The 14,338-nt window shown below is 40.4% G+C and overlaps 1 protein-coding gene across 1 annotated transcript in view; it reads left to right on the top strand.

The window, feature by feature from the left end:
- tsen15 (TSEN15 tRNA splicing endonuclease subunit) overlaps positions 1 to 14,338 on the top strand; it is a 55,436-nt gene that overhangs the window by 5,424 nt on the left and 35,674 nt on the right. The window contains exon 2 of the mRNA XM_048602143.1: positions 2,176 to 2,257. Within this exon, the coding sequence (XP_048458100.1) occupies positions 2,176 to 2,257 (82 nt within the window). The remainder of the gene's footprint in view (positions 1 to 2,175; positions 2,258 to 14,338) is intronic.

Here is a 14,338-nt window from a genome sequence, read left to right as displayed (position 1 = left end):
TGGGTCTCTGGATTAACTGTCCAGCAATAATACCACTAGGCCATCGCCTCCCCATCTCTCGCAATCTAAATTTAATGTTGATTCCGCTGTCTGTGCACCTTCCCTTGCAGCCAGGATGTTGTATTCTTTGCTCTATTTTCTTACCCTGTGTACTTTGTATGGTATGACCTGCCTGTACTGGACGCAAAACAAAACTTTTTACCTAGGCAGCTGACAGTAATAAATCAAATCAAAGTCAACTGACTCTAACTTAGGTGGGCAGTATCACTGACAGCTGATACTCAATTCTTTGAAAAGCTTTATAACTTAAATGTGATGTCTCTGTTTACGAGAGTCATGGGAATAAGATTTTCTGCTGTAAAAATTCTTGTATTCATGCTTCATTTACATATAAACAGTTTTAAAAAAATATCTGTGGAAGACGTATCTGATCCAGAATAGCATGGAGGGTGTCTTTGGCTGCTAAACATTTTCTGGGGCATAGAATGCTAGGAGTTATTCACATTGTTGGAGTCATGGTTCTCACTTGTATCACCCTTATCTTTCTTCAGCCTCACTGGAACCACATATTTCAGAGAATTAGGATTTAATATTTTCACCTTCAAATCCCTCCATACCTAACGCATCCCCAGGCTTCTTGAATTCTCTAACACTTTCCTATATAATGTTTCTTGCACTATCAGCCACTGGAACTCTAGCTTTCTAGAATGAAGCATGTTACCCCACAAGTTTCCTCATGCAGCCAAGTTTACATACACTCCATCAATTAATATGCAGCTTACTTTCTGTGGAAGAACAGTCAATGTGAAACATTGTGTGTGGAATTATACAGAACAAGGTGATTTGGCTCAGGATATCTTCACTCGCTCTTTGAAAGAGCTATTAAGTTAGTTCAAAGCTCTTGGTCATTGCATAGCCTTTCGAATGTTGCCTCAAATAAGTATTTATCCAGTTTCCTTTTGAAAGTTGCTATTGAGAATCTGCTGCCTTCGCCTTTTCAGGCAGAATATGTTAGATCGTCATAACACATTGCTTAAAAAAATTTTTCAAGGTACAGCTGGCCTTAATTACTCTTGAACTAAGAGTTCTGCTCTGCCTTTTCAGAGTTCAGTTAAAAGTCAAACGCATTGCTGTGGATCTGGTATCCCATGTAGGTCAGAGCAGGTAGGCATGGCAGATTTCCTTCCCTAAAAGATATCTGAGAACCAAATGGGTTTTCATAGTTAATCAACAATAGTCCCATGGTCTCCAAACCTGAGACTAGTTTTGAATGCCAGAATTATTAACTGAGTTTAATTTCCATCAGATGCAGTGATGGGATATGAACTCTTAACCCCATTACATGAGCATGGCCTCTGAACTACTAGTCCAGTGACATTAGATGTACTACACTGTCCTTTCTGCTTCTTTCATCAATTACTTTACATCTATGTTTTTTTCCAAGAGTTCTTTGGAACAATTACTCAGATTTTAATCTGATTTCACACAATGCCCAGCTGATTTCCTACATTGATTGTACGTTGGATGGACTCAGACAGTTCCAAAAAATCTACAATCCACAAAAGTAGTATTAATCTGATCTCATATTCATCACATTAAATATAGCTCTTAATCTGTGATTCTTTGTGGCTTTGATTCTTTGATATCAGCCAGCTAATTTTGCACTATGTCAGCACAAAAAAAGATCTTTGACAATCATCCCCAGTTTAAAAATGACTAATAATTGAAAAGCTAAAAAGATCATGAACAGGTGCAACCCATGGTCTCTGCACTTGATTAAAATTACCTTCTAAAAATCATATTTTTTTCAACAAGATCCATTCATGGATATTTTCGTGGATGTGCTGTCCTTGAGAATTCATGAGAGGAGACCTGTCTGGATTTTCGTACTATGCGTTAAACAGGATTGTCATTTTCTGCATACACATAGTATTATTCATCCCTCGCTCTGGTATGGGTACTTTTTTGAATGCCTCCATCCCAGGAGATATGTTTTTTTGGATGGACGGTATATGTAGTTCATGTCTAGTTTGGGAATTCTTGATCTGTATTTTCTCTGTCTGCTCTTTAGTTTGTAATTCTGTCCATTTGCAATCCAAACAAATATATTATAAAACAAAGAGATGATGCAACTGGATTAGAGTGCTATAATTTTCTTCTGTTTCTTATTTTCAGTACACAGAGATGATGGCTTTAGACATTGCAGATAGTACACAAGTATATACAGCTTTTCTGGTGTTTCTTGATCTTCTGGAAGGTAAGATGACATGAAATATTCTAGTTTCTTAATAGGTACTATTCAAGGTAACTATGTTGCTAATTTATCTGCCTTTATGTACTATTTTGGGTATGGTGATGAAGGCATTTGGGACACTTGCTTTCATTGTGTATAGGAGTTGGGATGTTGTGTTGTAGCTGTACAGGAAACATTGGTGAGGCCGCTTCTGGAATACTGTGGACAATTCTGGTCGCCCTTCCATGGGCAAGATGTTGTTAAACTTGAGAGAGTATAGAAAAGATTTACAAGAATGTTGCTGGGACTGGAGGGTTTGAGCTAGAGGAAGAGGCTGGATAAGCTGGGACATTTTTCCCTGGAGCATCCTTATAGAGGTGTATAAAATCATAAGGGGCATGGATAGGGTGCACAGGCAAGGTCTTTTTCCCAGGGTGGGGTAAGTCCAAAAGTAGAGGGCATAGATTTAAGGTGAGAGGGGAAAGGTTTAAAAAGGGCCTGAAGGGTAACTTTTATCACACAAAGGCTGGTGTGTGTCTGGAACGAGCTGCCAGAGGAGGTGGTGGAGGCGGGTAAAGGCGGGTACAATTACAACATTTAAAAGGCACCTGGATGGGTTTATGAATCGGAAGGGTTTTGTGGGATATGGGCCAAATGCTGACAAATGGGACTAGGTCAGATTGGGATGTCTCAGCAACACAGTTTGTTGGACCAAAGGATCTGTTTCTGCGCTGCATGGCTTTATGACAGCCACAAATTCTCAAGATAGGTGGTCAACTATTCACGAGTACCTTTAAGGTATTTTGTTAGAAAGCAACAGTTCACATATGAGCATTAGCTAACCAGACAGAAAATATACCCAACCCGTAATGGTTGAGGTCACTCACTACTACCAGACAACAAATGGGTGGTTGGCACAGAGTGTGTTGATCTTTATAACTTGTGAAAGCAGGATTGTTCTGTCAAACTTCCTTTTCTGGCTCACCTTCCATCTGAAGAAAACAAAACTGCTGGACATCACGGCAGGCCAGGCAGAATCCATTGGAGAGAAAGCAACCTAATGTTTCAAGTCTAGATAACTTTTTATCAGAGCTGACATGAACTGTGGAGGGAGCAGCACTTATGCAATAGTAGAGAGGGGAGAAAGGATGTTGTTAGTTCAGATTAAGTGATCGGAATATGAGAATGGCAGAACAATGATATGTCTAACTGCCAGACTGGAAAGGACAGTCTCACTGGGGTGGGGAGAGGGGATGGACATGGTGATAGAGAATGTAACAAGTCAAGTTAAAAGAAAGGGAAGGAATGAGAGGGTTGACAATTTGAAGGTGTTGAACTCCATTATTAAGTCCAGAACTTTGCAACCTTCCCATGGCTGACAACCAAAGTTAGGGACAGCATAAAAGCAAAAGGAAAAGCATACAATGTGGTGAAGATTAATGAGAAGTCAGAGGATTGGAAAGCCTTTAAAAACCAGCAGAGGATAACTAAAAACAATAAGGGTGGAGAAGATGAAATATGAGACTAAGCTAGCTCGTAATATATAAGAACATTGCGAGACTTTTTTTTAGATATTCAAAAGGTAACCGAGAGGCAGAAGTGGACATTGGACTGCTGGAAAATTAGGCGGGAGAGGTAGTCATGAGGAACAAAGAAATGGCAGAGGAACTGAACAGGTACTTTGCATCAATTTTCATAGTGGAAGACGCCAACAGCATACCAGAACTTCAAGAGAGTTAGGGGACAGAGGTGAGTATAATAGCCATCACCAAGGAGAAGCTGTTGGGGAAGCTGAAAAGTCTGAAGGCAGATAAATCACCCTGACCGGATGGACTACACCCTAGAGTTCTGAAGAAGATTGCTGAGGAGATTGTCAAGGCATTGGTGTTGAACTTTCAGAATCACTGGAGTCAGAGGGGGTCCCGGAGGAATGGAAAGTGGCTAATATAATACCCCTGTTTAAGAAGTCAGGGGCGCAGAAGACAGAAAACTGTAGGCTGGTTATCCTGAGCTCGCCGTTGATAAGACTGTAGGGTTCATTATTAAGGATCAGATTGCAGAGTGCTTGGAAGTGCGTGGCAAAATAGGGCTGAGTCAGCACGGCTTTATCAAAGGGAGATCATGCCTGACAAATCTGTTAGAATTCTTTGACGAGGCGATGTGAAAGTTAGACAAAAGAGAGCCATTTCAAGAGTGCTAGAAAACAAGACCAGACATGTACTGCTGAGGCTGTGTAATGCTCAGACCACATTTGGACTACTGTATACTGTATTGATCACCTGGTTTAAGAAAAGATGTGAATGTTTTGGTGGCAGCTCAGAGAACCATTACTAGATTAATACATGGAATGGGCAGATTGTCTTTAGGAGGAAAGGTTGGACATGTTTTGCTTGTATCTGTTGGAGGTTAGAAGAGGAAGAGATGACTTACAAGGTCCTGAGGAGTTTGGCAGTTGGAATGTGAGGAGGATGTTTTCTATTATGGGAGAATCTAGAATTAGGGATCACTGTTTCAAGATAAGAGGTTACCTATTTAAAGAAGCTAAGTGGTTACATTTTGGAGTCTTTGGAACTCTCTTCCTGAAAAGGTGGTGGATATTTCCAATATTTCCTATTACTGTTTCAGCTTTGTGGGACTTTTGCTTGGATACATACCCTAAATTCATTGTGTAGATACCGGTGTTGGACTGGGGTGGACAAAGTCAGAAATCACACAACACCAGGTTATAGTCCAACAGGTTTATTTGATATCACAATACTTCACCTGATGAAGGGGCAACACTCCAAAAGCTTGTGATTTCAGGCAATGTGGAGAGTAGTGGAAGTTTCACATGTGGGCCCTTAAGCACAACTGGAAGAATCATTCATTAACCAAAACAAAGGAAGGGGGGTTGTGTACTTACGTGCAAGAGAATAAAATGACCTGTAATGTTATTACTGACAAACAGATGACAAAGTACAGAAATAATATCAGCATGAAATGATAAGCGGCATAACAAAGAAAAACAGAGATGCTTATGGTATTGGAAGCAGCTTTCCCTCCAATATTCTTACCGGCCACGTGGGCCTCCGAGCCCCATGCACAGCAGCCAATACCATGATTGACATGCTGACACCCATCAACCTGCATGGAACATTGGAGTGGCTACATACTTGCACAGCCGAGCAGCTTAGAGTTGATTGTTGATTGAAAGCATGAAAAACTGGCAATTTGGAGAAAAGCAGGTTGACAGCAAGGGTGCTGGGCCAGCATTGTATTCCAGTAGGGGATTCCCATCCAAATCACCTGTCCAGCCTGCCATTCCCCTTCTATATGCATTTAAATTTGAAAATGAACTGCTGAAGAGAAAGTAGTATTCATTAAGGCTTGAAGCTTTTTTTTTAAACCACTATTAAGATTAGAGGGTTGCAAATGGAAAGATAAGGCAATGTTCCTTGAGCTTGTGTTCAGCTTCATTGAAAAAATGTTTTGTTATGTTTTGCCCTACATTTAAAACTACTACACAAATGCGAATTGTTGTTGTGAAAAGTACAAATTATGAACCAATGTTTACAATACAAGGGATTTAATTTTTTCTTTTCATTATTCTTGTATGTCTCTTAATTAAATGTTTGCTTTCCTTTTTAAAATGTATTGGAGATTTAGAAAGCCAAAGACTGAATGGTCACGGTTCGAATGAGATGAGGAATTGAAATGGCAATGACAGGGAGGGAGCATTGGTTATTTAGGGCAGCAGTTAGAAAATTGTGCAAGTTGTTAATTTGACATATTGGTTGCTAATTCTCAATCCCTAATTTGTTTTCGCATTGCATGAAACTACACACTTTCATTCTTGAAATTTTAACTATTTGTACTATTTCATCCCTCTGTGCCAAATGTTATTCAGAAGAATGGTATTGTCAAAAGTAATGACAGCAAGCCCATTGACATTCTATCTTCATGTTAATTCTGTAATGTTTTAATATCAGCTTTACACATTAGTTAGTCTGTCTCTGGGTGAAGTATTGCTTGTTGCAACTATCATTATAATGTGACCTTTTGAGTAGCTGGAGGATGTGTCACGCCAACTCCAGTTAATATGAAATGTTTTTAAAAGGGAAGCAAACTTTTAACCAAGGGTCGATGTGGAACAAAGCAAAACACTCACCAAAGTATAATTATAGATAAATGGACAGTGAGATATAAGGAGAAGGTGATCAAAAGCAGGTAGGCTTCAAGAAAATTCTTTGAGGAGACCAAAATTTGGAGAGAGTAATATGACTGCAGTAATCCTCTCTGATTTCTCTTCTCACACGACCAAACCCACCCCCCAACCAGTTTTCATATTAGGGATACCGAGTCCAATTACAACAGTCCTGCGAATGCCCTGCTGAGTTTGGCCTACTGAAAATAGAAATGTAATGGAATCTAATAGTTGCTTGTCCATTTAGTCTTATTCCAACTAAATCACTGGTGTCAAGCGGATGAAGTTGAGCAAAGAAAATCACTTTTCACTTAAGTTAACAATATAAGGAATAACAGATGTAAGATGGTGCTTCCCAAACATTTTTCAATGTGACCCCATTTTATTGCCTTAGATTTTATGTTAACCCAAAGTGAAAATTGGTTAGGGTGAGCGAGTAAAGAGTAGTTGATGAATTCTGTTGGGGGAGGGGGTCGACGGTGGTGGCCGAGGAGGTTGAAAACCACGAGGTGTGTCCCGCAGAAAGCGAAAGGGCAGACCCACTTTTTTACAAGCTGTGTTTGTAGTAGAAATCGGGCCTCGGAGAACACCATGGCTGACAGAAAGAAAACCTGAACATGTTGTTGGAATTCAATCCAAACTCCACAGTTGCCATTACTGTGTCAGAGCTTGCAGTCCCCAGAAACTCAGCTTTTGACATTGGGGTTTGCAACTCACAGATTGGGAATAGCTCAAGGCTAACAGGAGTTGTGTGTAAAGTGACTGCGTGGAACTCTTGTTTTATGATAACTCAGTATATTAATGGTGAATAGAATTATACAAGGTTGCAGCAGTATTCTTGGAGTATGTGATATCAGAATTGAAGCATTCAACTCACTGAAATCAGATATGACCTGTTTGTTTTTCAGCCTTTCCATGCTGAGTTTTACATATATAAACTGCTGAGTTGAAACACAAATACCGGTCTGTACAAAAGGCCCATTCAACAGGAATTGCCTTGAATGTTGAACTTTGCTCTTTTGAAGCCATTTGCACTGAACCACATCAGTGCATTAACATGTCCACACAAAATGCATAACTTTCTTCTTAAATTCCACACTGAAAAGTTGCCAAAATGATTAGGTTAAATGATTAGTTTACCAGATGCCAATATATCCAAGCAATATAGATTATCCTTAGTAAAATGCTGAACTACCTAATAAAGTATAAGTGAGAGGAAACCAAGGTCAGACTGTAGTACAGTTGTCAGATCTCAACCCAAATATAATTTCTCAGTTCTGCGGAGACATTAGAGCAGAGGAGCGTAGAGAACAGCTACAGGGCTTTTACGAACTTTCCCAGAATGTAATTGTATATGGCACTGAGGAGCCCTACGTTGTCAGTGCTTACTTTTGAATGATAAACCGTCGTTGCCCTCGGGTGAAAGTACAAGAGCCTAAGACACCATTCAAAGCAAAGCAGGAAGTTCTCATGGTGTCTTGACCAATATTTGTCCCTCAGCCAGCACTTGAAACAGATTATCGAGTTAATTACTGAATTGTCGTCTTTGGGAACGCAACGTTTGCAAATAGGATTCCATGATTCCTACATCACTGTAGTGACGATGCTACAGAAGTATTTGATTGGCTGTAAAGTGCTTTGGGATATGCTGATCTTGAGTCAGGCATTGTGAGTATGTAAGTCATTTTCCTTTTTTTGTGAAGAATGACTGGCCTTTTCAACCTGCGAAGGAGTTATTTGAGAGCGGATTTTATGGAGGTATATAATGCTATTGAATTGGAATACTATTTCAAAATAAGCAGAAGCAGTAAACCGAGGATTCAAATTTTAGGAACTGATATCAGGAAGTTCTTCACAAGAAGTGATCACTGCTTGGAATGGATGTCTGGGCAGAGTGAGGAAATCTCTGGAATCGTTTAAATAGCATGTGAATCGAGGAATTGTTTTGGATGAATCAATTAAGATGAGCCAGTGGGCATCCTCACCTGTAAATATGTCATGGTGATCTTTTGCAGAAACATCCAGTAAATGTTTGTTGTTCACATAACCATCCATCTCTGTGCCCTTGCTGGAAATGTGTGCCACAGCTGTTATGTGTTAGTTTCCCTATTTGGTTGAGAGAGAAATTTCGCCCACAGAAGGAGGTGCTGTTTTATTGTAATATGTTCTGATCATTGCTGCATAACTACATATTGGCATTTTAAAGTTGTGTTTGTCATCTGGTGCTGGTATTGCAATTCAAGAAAAATGAGCAAATAATGATTTGAAAAGAATTGATTTTAATGCTGATTGTTTCTGAATATTTTATTTTGCTGTTTCTAAATATCTCCTTAAAATAAAAGACAAGATTCCAGAGATTACAATTATTTGGCATTCATCTCTACTGTTGCAGAAAATATTTAACACTCTGCATTCTGAGAGACAAAATAACATTTTTGCAGCCAGATTATAATTTCTGGTGTTTGATTTAATTTTCATGGCACTATTATCCTTCTGATTGCAGAGTGCTGAAATTGTCTAGTTTTTTAAACAATCTGACCTTCAAGAAAAATGTTTGACTGTAATGTTGAAGTGTAAAAAAGTGGGGAATAAGTCCCTGCTTATCTGAGCTTTAGCATGGCAAGGGCCATTTTTGCCTGGGGTTACACAGCATGCTAAAATAGAAGACCCCAATATGTCATAATGCTCACATCCTTGGTTTCATAATTTTTTGTAAATTTTATGCTTTTGAATTTAACATTTGCTTGCTGCTTCAACGTGTATTGATGTTCAAGAAAGTGCTGTGATGAGGAGCATCAAAACAGTCCCTGATTAAGCCACACATAATCAACTAACTAACTAAATAAATACTGAAAATAGGAATTTTAAAACAGTGAAGGTATATTTACAAGTTATTTACAACAAAACAAAGTATTGGTAAAGTGTATAAAATCCATAGCTGCTATCTTCTAATTTGTAGCCTTAAGGACAGGGGCAGAAGTGTTCAGTCGTGACTAACTCACTGCTACATCCAATGAGCAATCTCACCAGAGTGATCGCCAATTGACTTGCTAAGAGTTGATCAGTGAGTTTCTCAGTCAATCGCAGACCTGAGTAGGGGGAGTCCTGCCATGCCATAACCTGCTGATAAGTCAGAGGCCAGCAGCTTCTGCACTCTACAGACTGTCAGTTGATCCCTAGTCTTAGGGAAATTCAACAGAGAAAATGATTCCACATCTTATGGTGAGGGATTCAGAATCAAGGGCAGGAAAGTGGCTTTCAGCTGCCACTTCCTTGCACCCCATCCTCACCTCTGATTGTCCCCAGATTGGCGCAGATGAAGGTCACAGTCATCAAACTGGCTAGCAGATGGCCCTGGTTTCCAGTTGGGAACCTAGCTACTTTGTTTCAGAGATAGTAGGAACTGCAGATGCTGGAGAATCTGAGATAACAAGGTGTAGAGCTGGATGAACACACGTCAGCTGACGTTTCTGAAGAAGGATCTAGGCCCGAAACGTCAGCTTTCCTGCTCCTCTGATGCTGCTTGGCCTGCTGTGTTCATCCAGCTCTACACCGTGTTATCTCTTAACCTAGCTGCTTTTCTGGTTTTGCTGGGGGTACAGGTGATTCGGCCAGTGATGACTTGAGATCTTCATGTGGCACTCAATTAATCACTTGGGGCCTTAATTACTGGCAAATCAAGAAAGTTCCTGATGGACCTTCTTACCTGGCACTTAATTGATGAGGTGGTGATACGGGGCAAACTAAACTATTTGCTGTTTGTGATATTTCTCAGACCACCTCATGAGAGGGGAAAAATTGCCTTCTATATGAGCAAATTCTGCTGCTTATATGGAGCCTTGGCTTGACCCTGTCTAGACACAGCATTCACCTTTTGGTGGGCATTACCCATTTAAGGATGTATTAACTTTGGTGAGGTTACAGTGCAGATTCACAATGATTGGGTGCCTAGTCTATAAGGGTAGGCTATTTAAACCTAGTTTATGTGCTTTCTACCTTAGCAGATTGTTTAGGTGGGGTGAAGTTGATCTAAGCGGAGTGTTTAAAATGTTAAAAGGATTTGATTAGGTGCATAAAGGAAAACTGGTCCTTTGGTGGAGTGCAGGGGGCGGATTAGAAAACAATGAGGAGAACGTGATATTACAATGAGAGTCAGGCAGTTTAGGAGGGAAATCAGGAAGCATTTTATCATACAGAGAACTATGAAATCTGGAATTCGCTTCCCCTGGTATGCTATGTAAGGTGGGCTAGATGAAGCTTACAAGACTGAGCTTAGTGGGATTGTAATGGGTGTGGATATCATAGGATATGGAGCTAATTAGGGTAAATGTAATCGATGTACAGATCAGCCATGGTTTAAATGAATTGGGGAAGAATACCGGGGGCTGAATGGCCTCCTCCTGTCCCTACGTGAATATTTTGATTTGACACTGAGTAACCCTGTTCTGAACATTTTGATTAAATGACTAATTACTATAAGAAGAGTTAAGATTAATACAGGGATATGCCATAAGGCCCTTAAATCTTCACCATGATCAACACCATCATTGTTGAACTTCTATATTGATTCCACGTTCTTGTACTGACCTTGTATCCCTTGATTACCTTGGGTGCACAGATATCTATTCCTTGACTCTATCCACAGCCCTGAGGAGTAGACAATTCTAAAGATTCACTATTGAGTGAAGAAATTTCTACTTAAGTGCTAAATGTCTGGCCTCTTCTCCTGAGACTATGACCCCTAGTTCTAGCCTCTTCACCTTGGGGAAAGAACCTCACAGCACTGATCTTGAGAAAGTCTCTAAGAATTTTCCATTTGAAGAAAATAATATTTTGTTGTGGTGCACTCCAGGGAATATAGGCACTTTTTTTTATTCAGTCAAGATACATGGCCATCGCCAACTGGCTTTCCCTTCCTTGGCTTCCCTTTAAAAGATGGTGGTAAGCTGGTGCAGTCTGTGTTGTGGGTTGACCCACAATGCCGTTAGGGAGGGAATTCCAGGATTTTGAGTCAGCGACAGTGAAGGAGCAGACATATATTTCCAAGTCAGGATAGGTCGTAGGACAGTGTTTTCATCCCAGCAATCAAACTAAAGAACCTTCGTTGCACTTCGTGTAAAGCAAGCAAGTCATTTGCTGGATAAGAAGACTAAAACTTTACATCAGAGTGAAGGTTCTCTGGGAATGCAGCGAGATCTTGATCAACTGGACCAATGCCAATGAGGAATGGCAGATGGAGTTTAATTTAGATAAACGCAAGGTGTTCAATTTTGGTAAGGCACACCAGGACAGGACTTGCACAGTCAATTATAGGGCCCTGGGGAGTGTTAGAGACCGAAGAGGTCTAGGGGCACATGTTCCTGGCTCCTTGAAAATAGAGTCACAGGTAGACAGAGCAGTGAAGAAGGCTTTTGACATGCTAGCTTTCATTGGTCAGAGCATTGAGTATAGGAGTTGGGGCATCTTGATGCAGCTGTACAAGATATTGGTGAGGCCACATTTGGAATACTGTGTGCATTCAGGTTGCCCTTCTATAGAAATGATGTTATTAAACTAGAAAGAGTCAGGAAAAATTTACTAGGATGCTACCTGGACTGGAAGGTTTGAGTTATAAAGAGAGGTTGGATAAGCTGGGACTTTTCTCCGTGGAGTGTAGGAGACTGAGAGGTGTCCTTATAGAAATTTACAAAATCATGAGAGGCTTAGATTAGGTAGATAGTTGACAGCATTTCCCCATGGTAGGGGAGTCTAAATCTAGAGGGCACAGGTTTAAGGTGAAAGGGGAAAGATATAAAAGAGTCCAGACGGACAGTTGTTTCACACACAGTGGTAAATGTCCGGAATGGGCTGCCAGAGGTAATGGTGGAGGCAAGTACAGTTTTGTCATTTAAGAAGCACCTAGACAGGTGGGTGGATGGGATAGGTATGGAGGGTTCTGGACCAAGTGCAGGCAAATGGGACTAGTTGAAGTTGTGAAAACTGGATGGAATAGGCAAGTTGGGCCAAAGGACCTGGTTCTTTGCTGTAGACCTCTATTATATTCCCAATGTTGTCTCTCTAAAGTCCTATGTAACTGCAGCAAGACCACTTATTCTAATACTCCAATCCCTTTGTAATGCGGGCTAACATATAATTTGCCTTCCTTATTGTTTCGCTGTATGTGTATGCTAATCTTTTATGATTCGTCTATAAGGTTGCCCTTGTCCCTCTGAATCCTAACAATGATCAATTTCTGTATATCTACGTTTTCATTTTTTTCCTTCTAAGGTAGATAATTTCACATTTTCCCCTATTCCACACAACCAGCCTTGAACTTGGTCAACCACTATAATCCCTTTGCAACCTTTTACATTCTCTTCATAGCTTAATTTTCACTGAGCTTTGTATTATCCGAAAGTTAAGATATGTTACTTAAATCTTGGCTATACATTGTAAATAGTTCAAGCCCAGCATTTTTCCCTGTAGCACTCCATGAGTTACATCCAGCAATCCCATAAAATGACCTACAATTTACTATGAGGAAATGAAACTCAGACTGGGTGACCGCTCAGTCCATAAAAATGATCCCGAGCTTTCAGTTGCCTGCCACTTCAATGCACCACCGTGTTCCTGTGCCAACATTTCTGTCTAAGATCCGCTGCAGTGCTCCATTGAAGTGCAATGCAAACTAGAGAAACAACACCTCATCTTCCACCTTCATACCTTTCAGCCGTCAGAACTCACAGCATTACACCCTTCTCCATGTTCGTTACCCTCCCCCACACTGCAAGGTCCTGTTTTATATGGGTTACTCAGCACAGCCAACCCATTTTCAACCATTCACGTTTCTCATGAGCACCTATTCAGCATTTATCTCCGTCTTGGCTTATCACGAGCAATCCATTCTGTATCTCCTTTTCTTCCCCCCTCCTTCTCAGCACAGCCTCCATGTATTCTACTTAGTTCCCCCACCCTAGTTCATCGGCGTAAATACCATCATTTCCCAGCTGCTTTCAGTTCTGATGAAAGGTCACTGGACTCGAAATGTTAACTCTATTTTTCTCTCCTCGGATGCTATCAGACCTGCTCATTTTCTGAATCATTCTCTGTGTTTGCTTCAAATCTCCAGCATCTGCAATTGTTTGTTCGAGTTTAGTGCCAAAAATTTCTTTTTATTCTTACTGTCTGGAATAATGGAATAGTTTAGGTTAGATGGGCTTCAGATTGCTTTCACAGGTCGGCGCAACATCGAGGGCCGAAGGGCCTGTACTGCGCTGTAATGTTCTCTGTTCCGAAAATTCAGTTATACAACATCCACCAGTCCATCTTTAGCTCCTGTTATAGTTACATACTCAATAAAATCTTCTGTCAAGCACAAGTTTCTTTTTGTTAATCCATAATTTCTAAAATGAACTTTGCGCCTGAAGCATTTTAACAGTGCATTAAGTTGCTTCTAGTACATGATTTTCAAAGTCTGAATTTTGTAATCATTTACCTCTGACAGTTTGAATCCAATCCTGACCAATATTCTTTTCCCTTTAATCTTTGGTGTGAACAAAACTGTTTATACTTTGCACTAAACTGATGTTCTTGTTGTGGTGGCAGACTTTCGAAAGAGAAATGTTGCAAGTAGTAAAATAAATGTGAAATTTTTGAAGGTTGGACTTGAGGCAGCGTATTTCCAAAAAGTAAGTGAAGGTTTGACTTGCAGTTGGCTTTGATGCTGATTTTCGCATGTGGAATGTAGAATGTAGTTGAAATTGAGGTTGGTTGGCTTGCCGAGCTGGTTTGTTGTTCCACAGACGTTTCGTTACTGTGCTTGGTAACATCCTCAGTGCAGCCTCTGATGAAGCGTCGGTGTGTTTTTAAACTCTGGGGTCCGTTGCGATGGATTGTCTCACTTCCGGGTTTCCTCCGTAGTGGAATGTATATGGGGTCGAGTT

This window comes from Rhincodon typus, chromosome 10, assembly GCF_021869965.1.
Source record: "Rhincodon typus isolate 14 chromosome 10, sRhiTyp1.1, whole genome shotgun sequence".
Classification (NCBI taxonomy): Eukaryota; Metazoa; Chordata; class Chondrichthyes; order Orectolobiformes; family Rhincodontidae; genus Rhincodon; species Rhincodon typus.
Note: the sequence above shows the minus strand (reverse complement) of the source record. Positions and strands in the feature narration are given on the sequence as shown.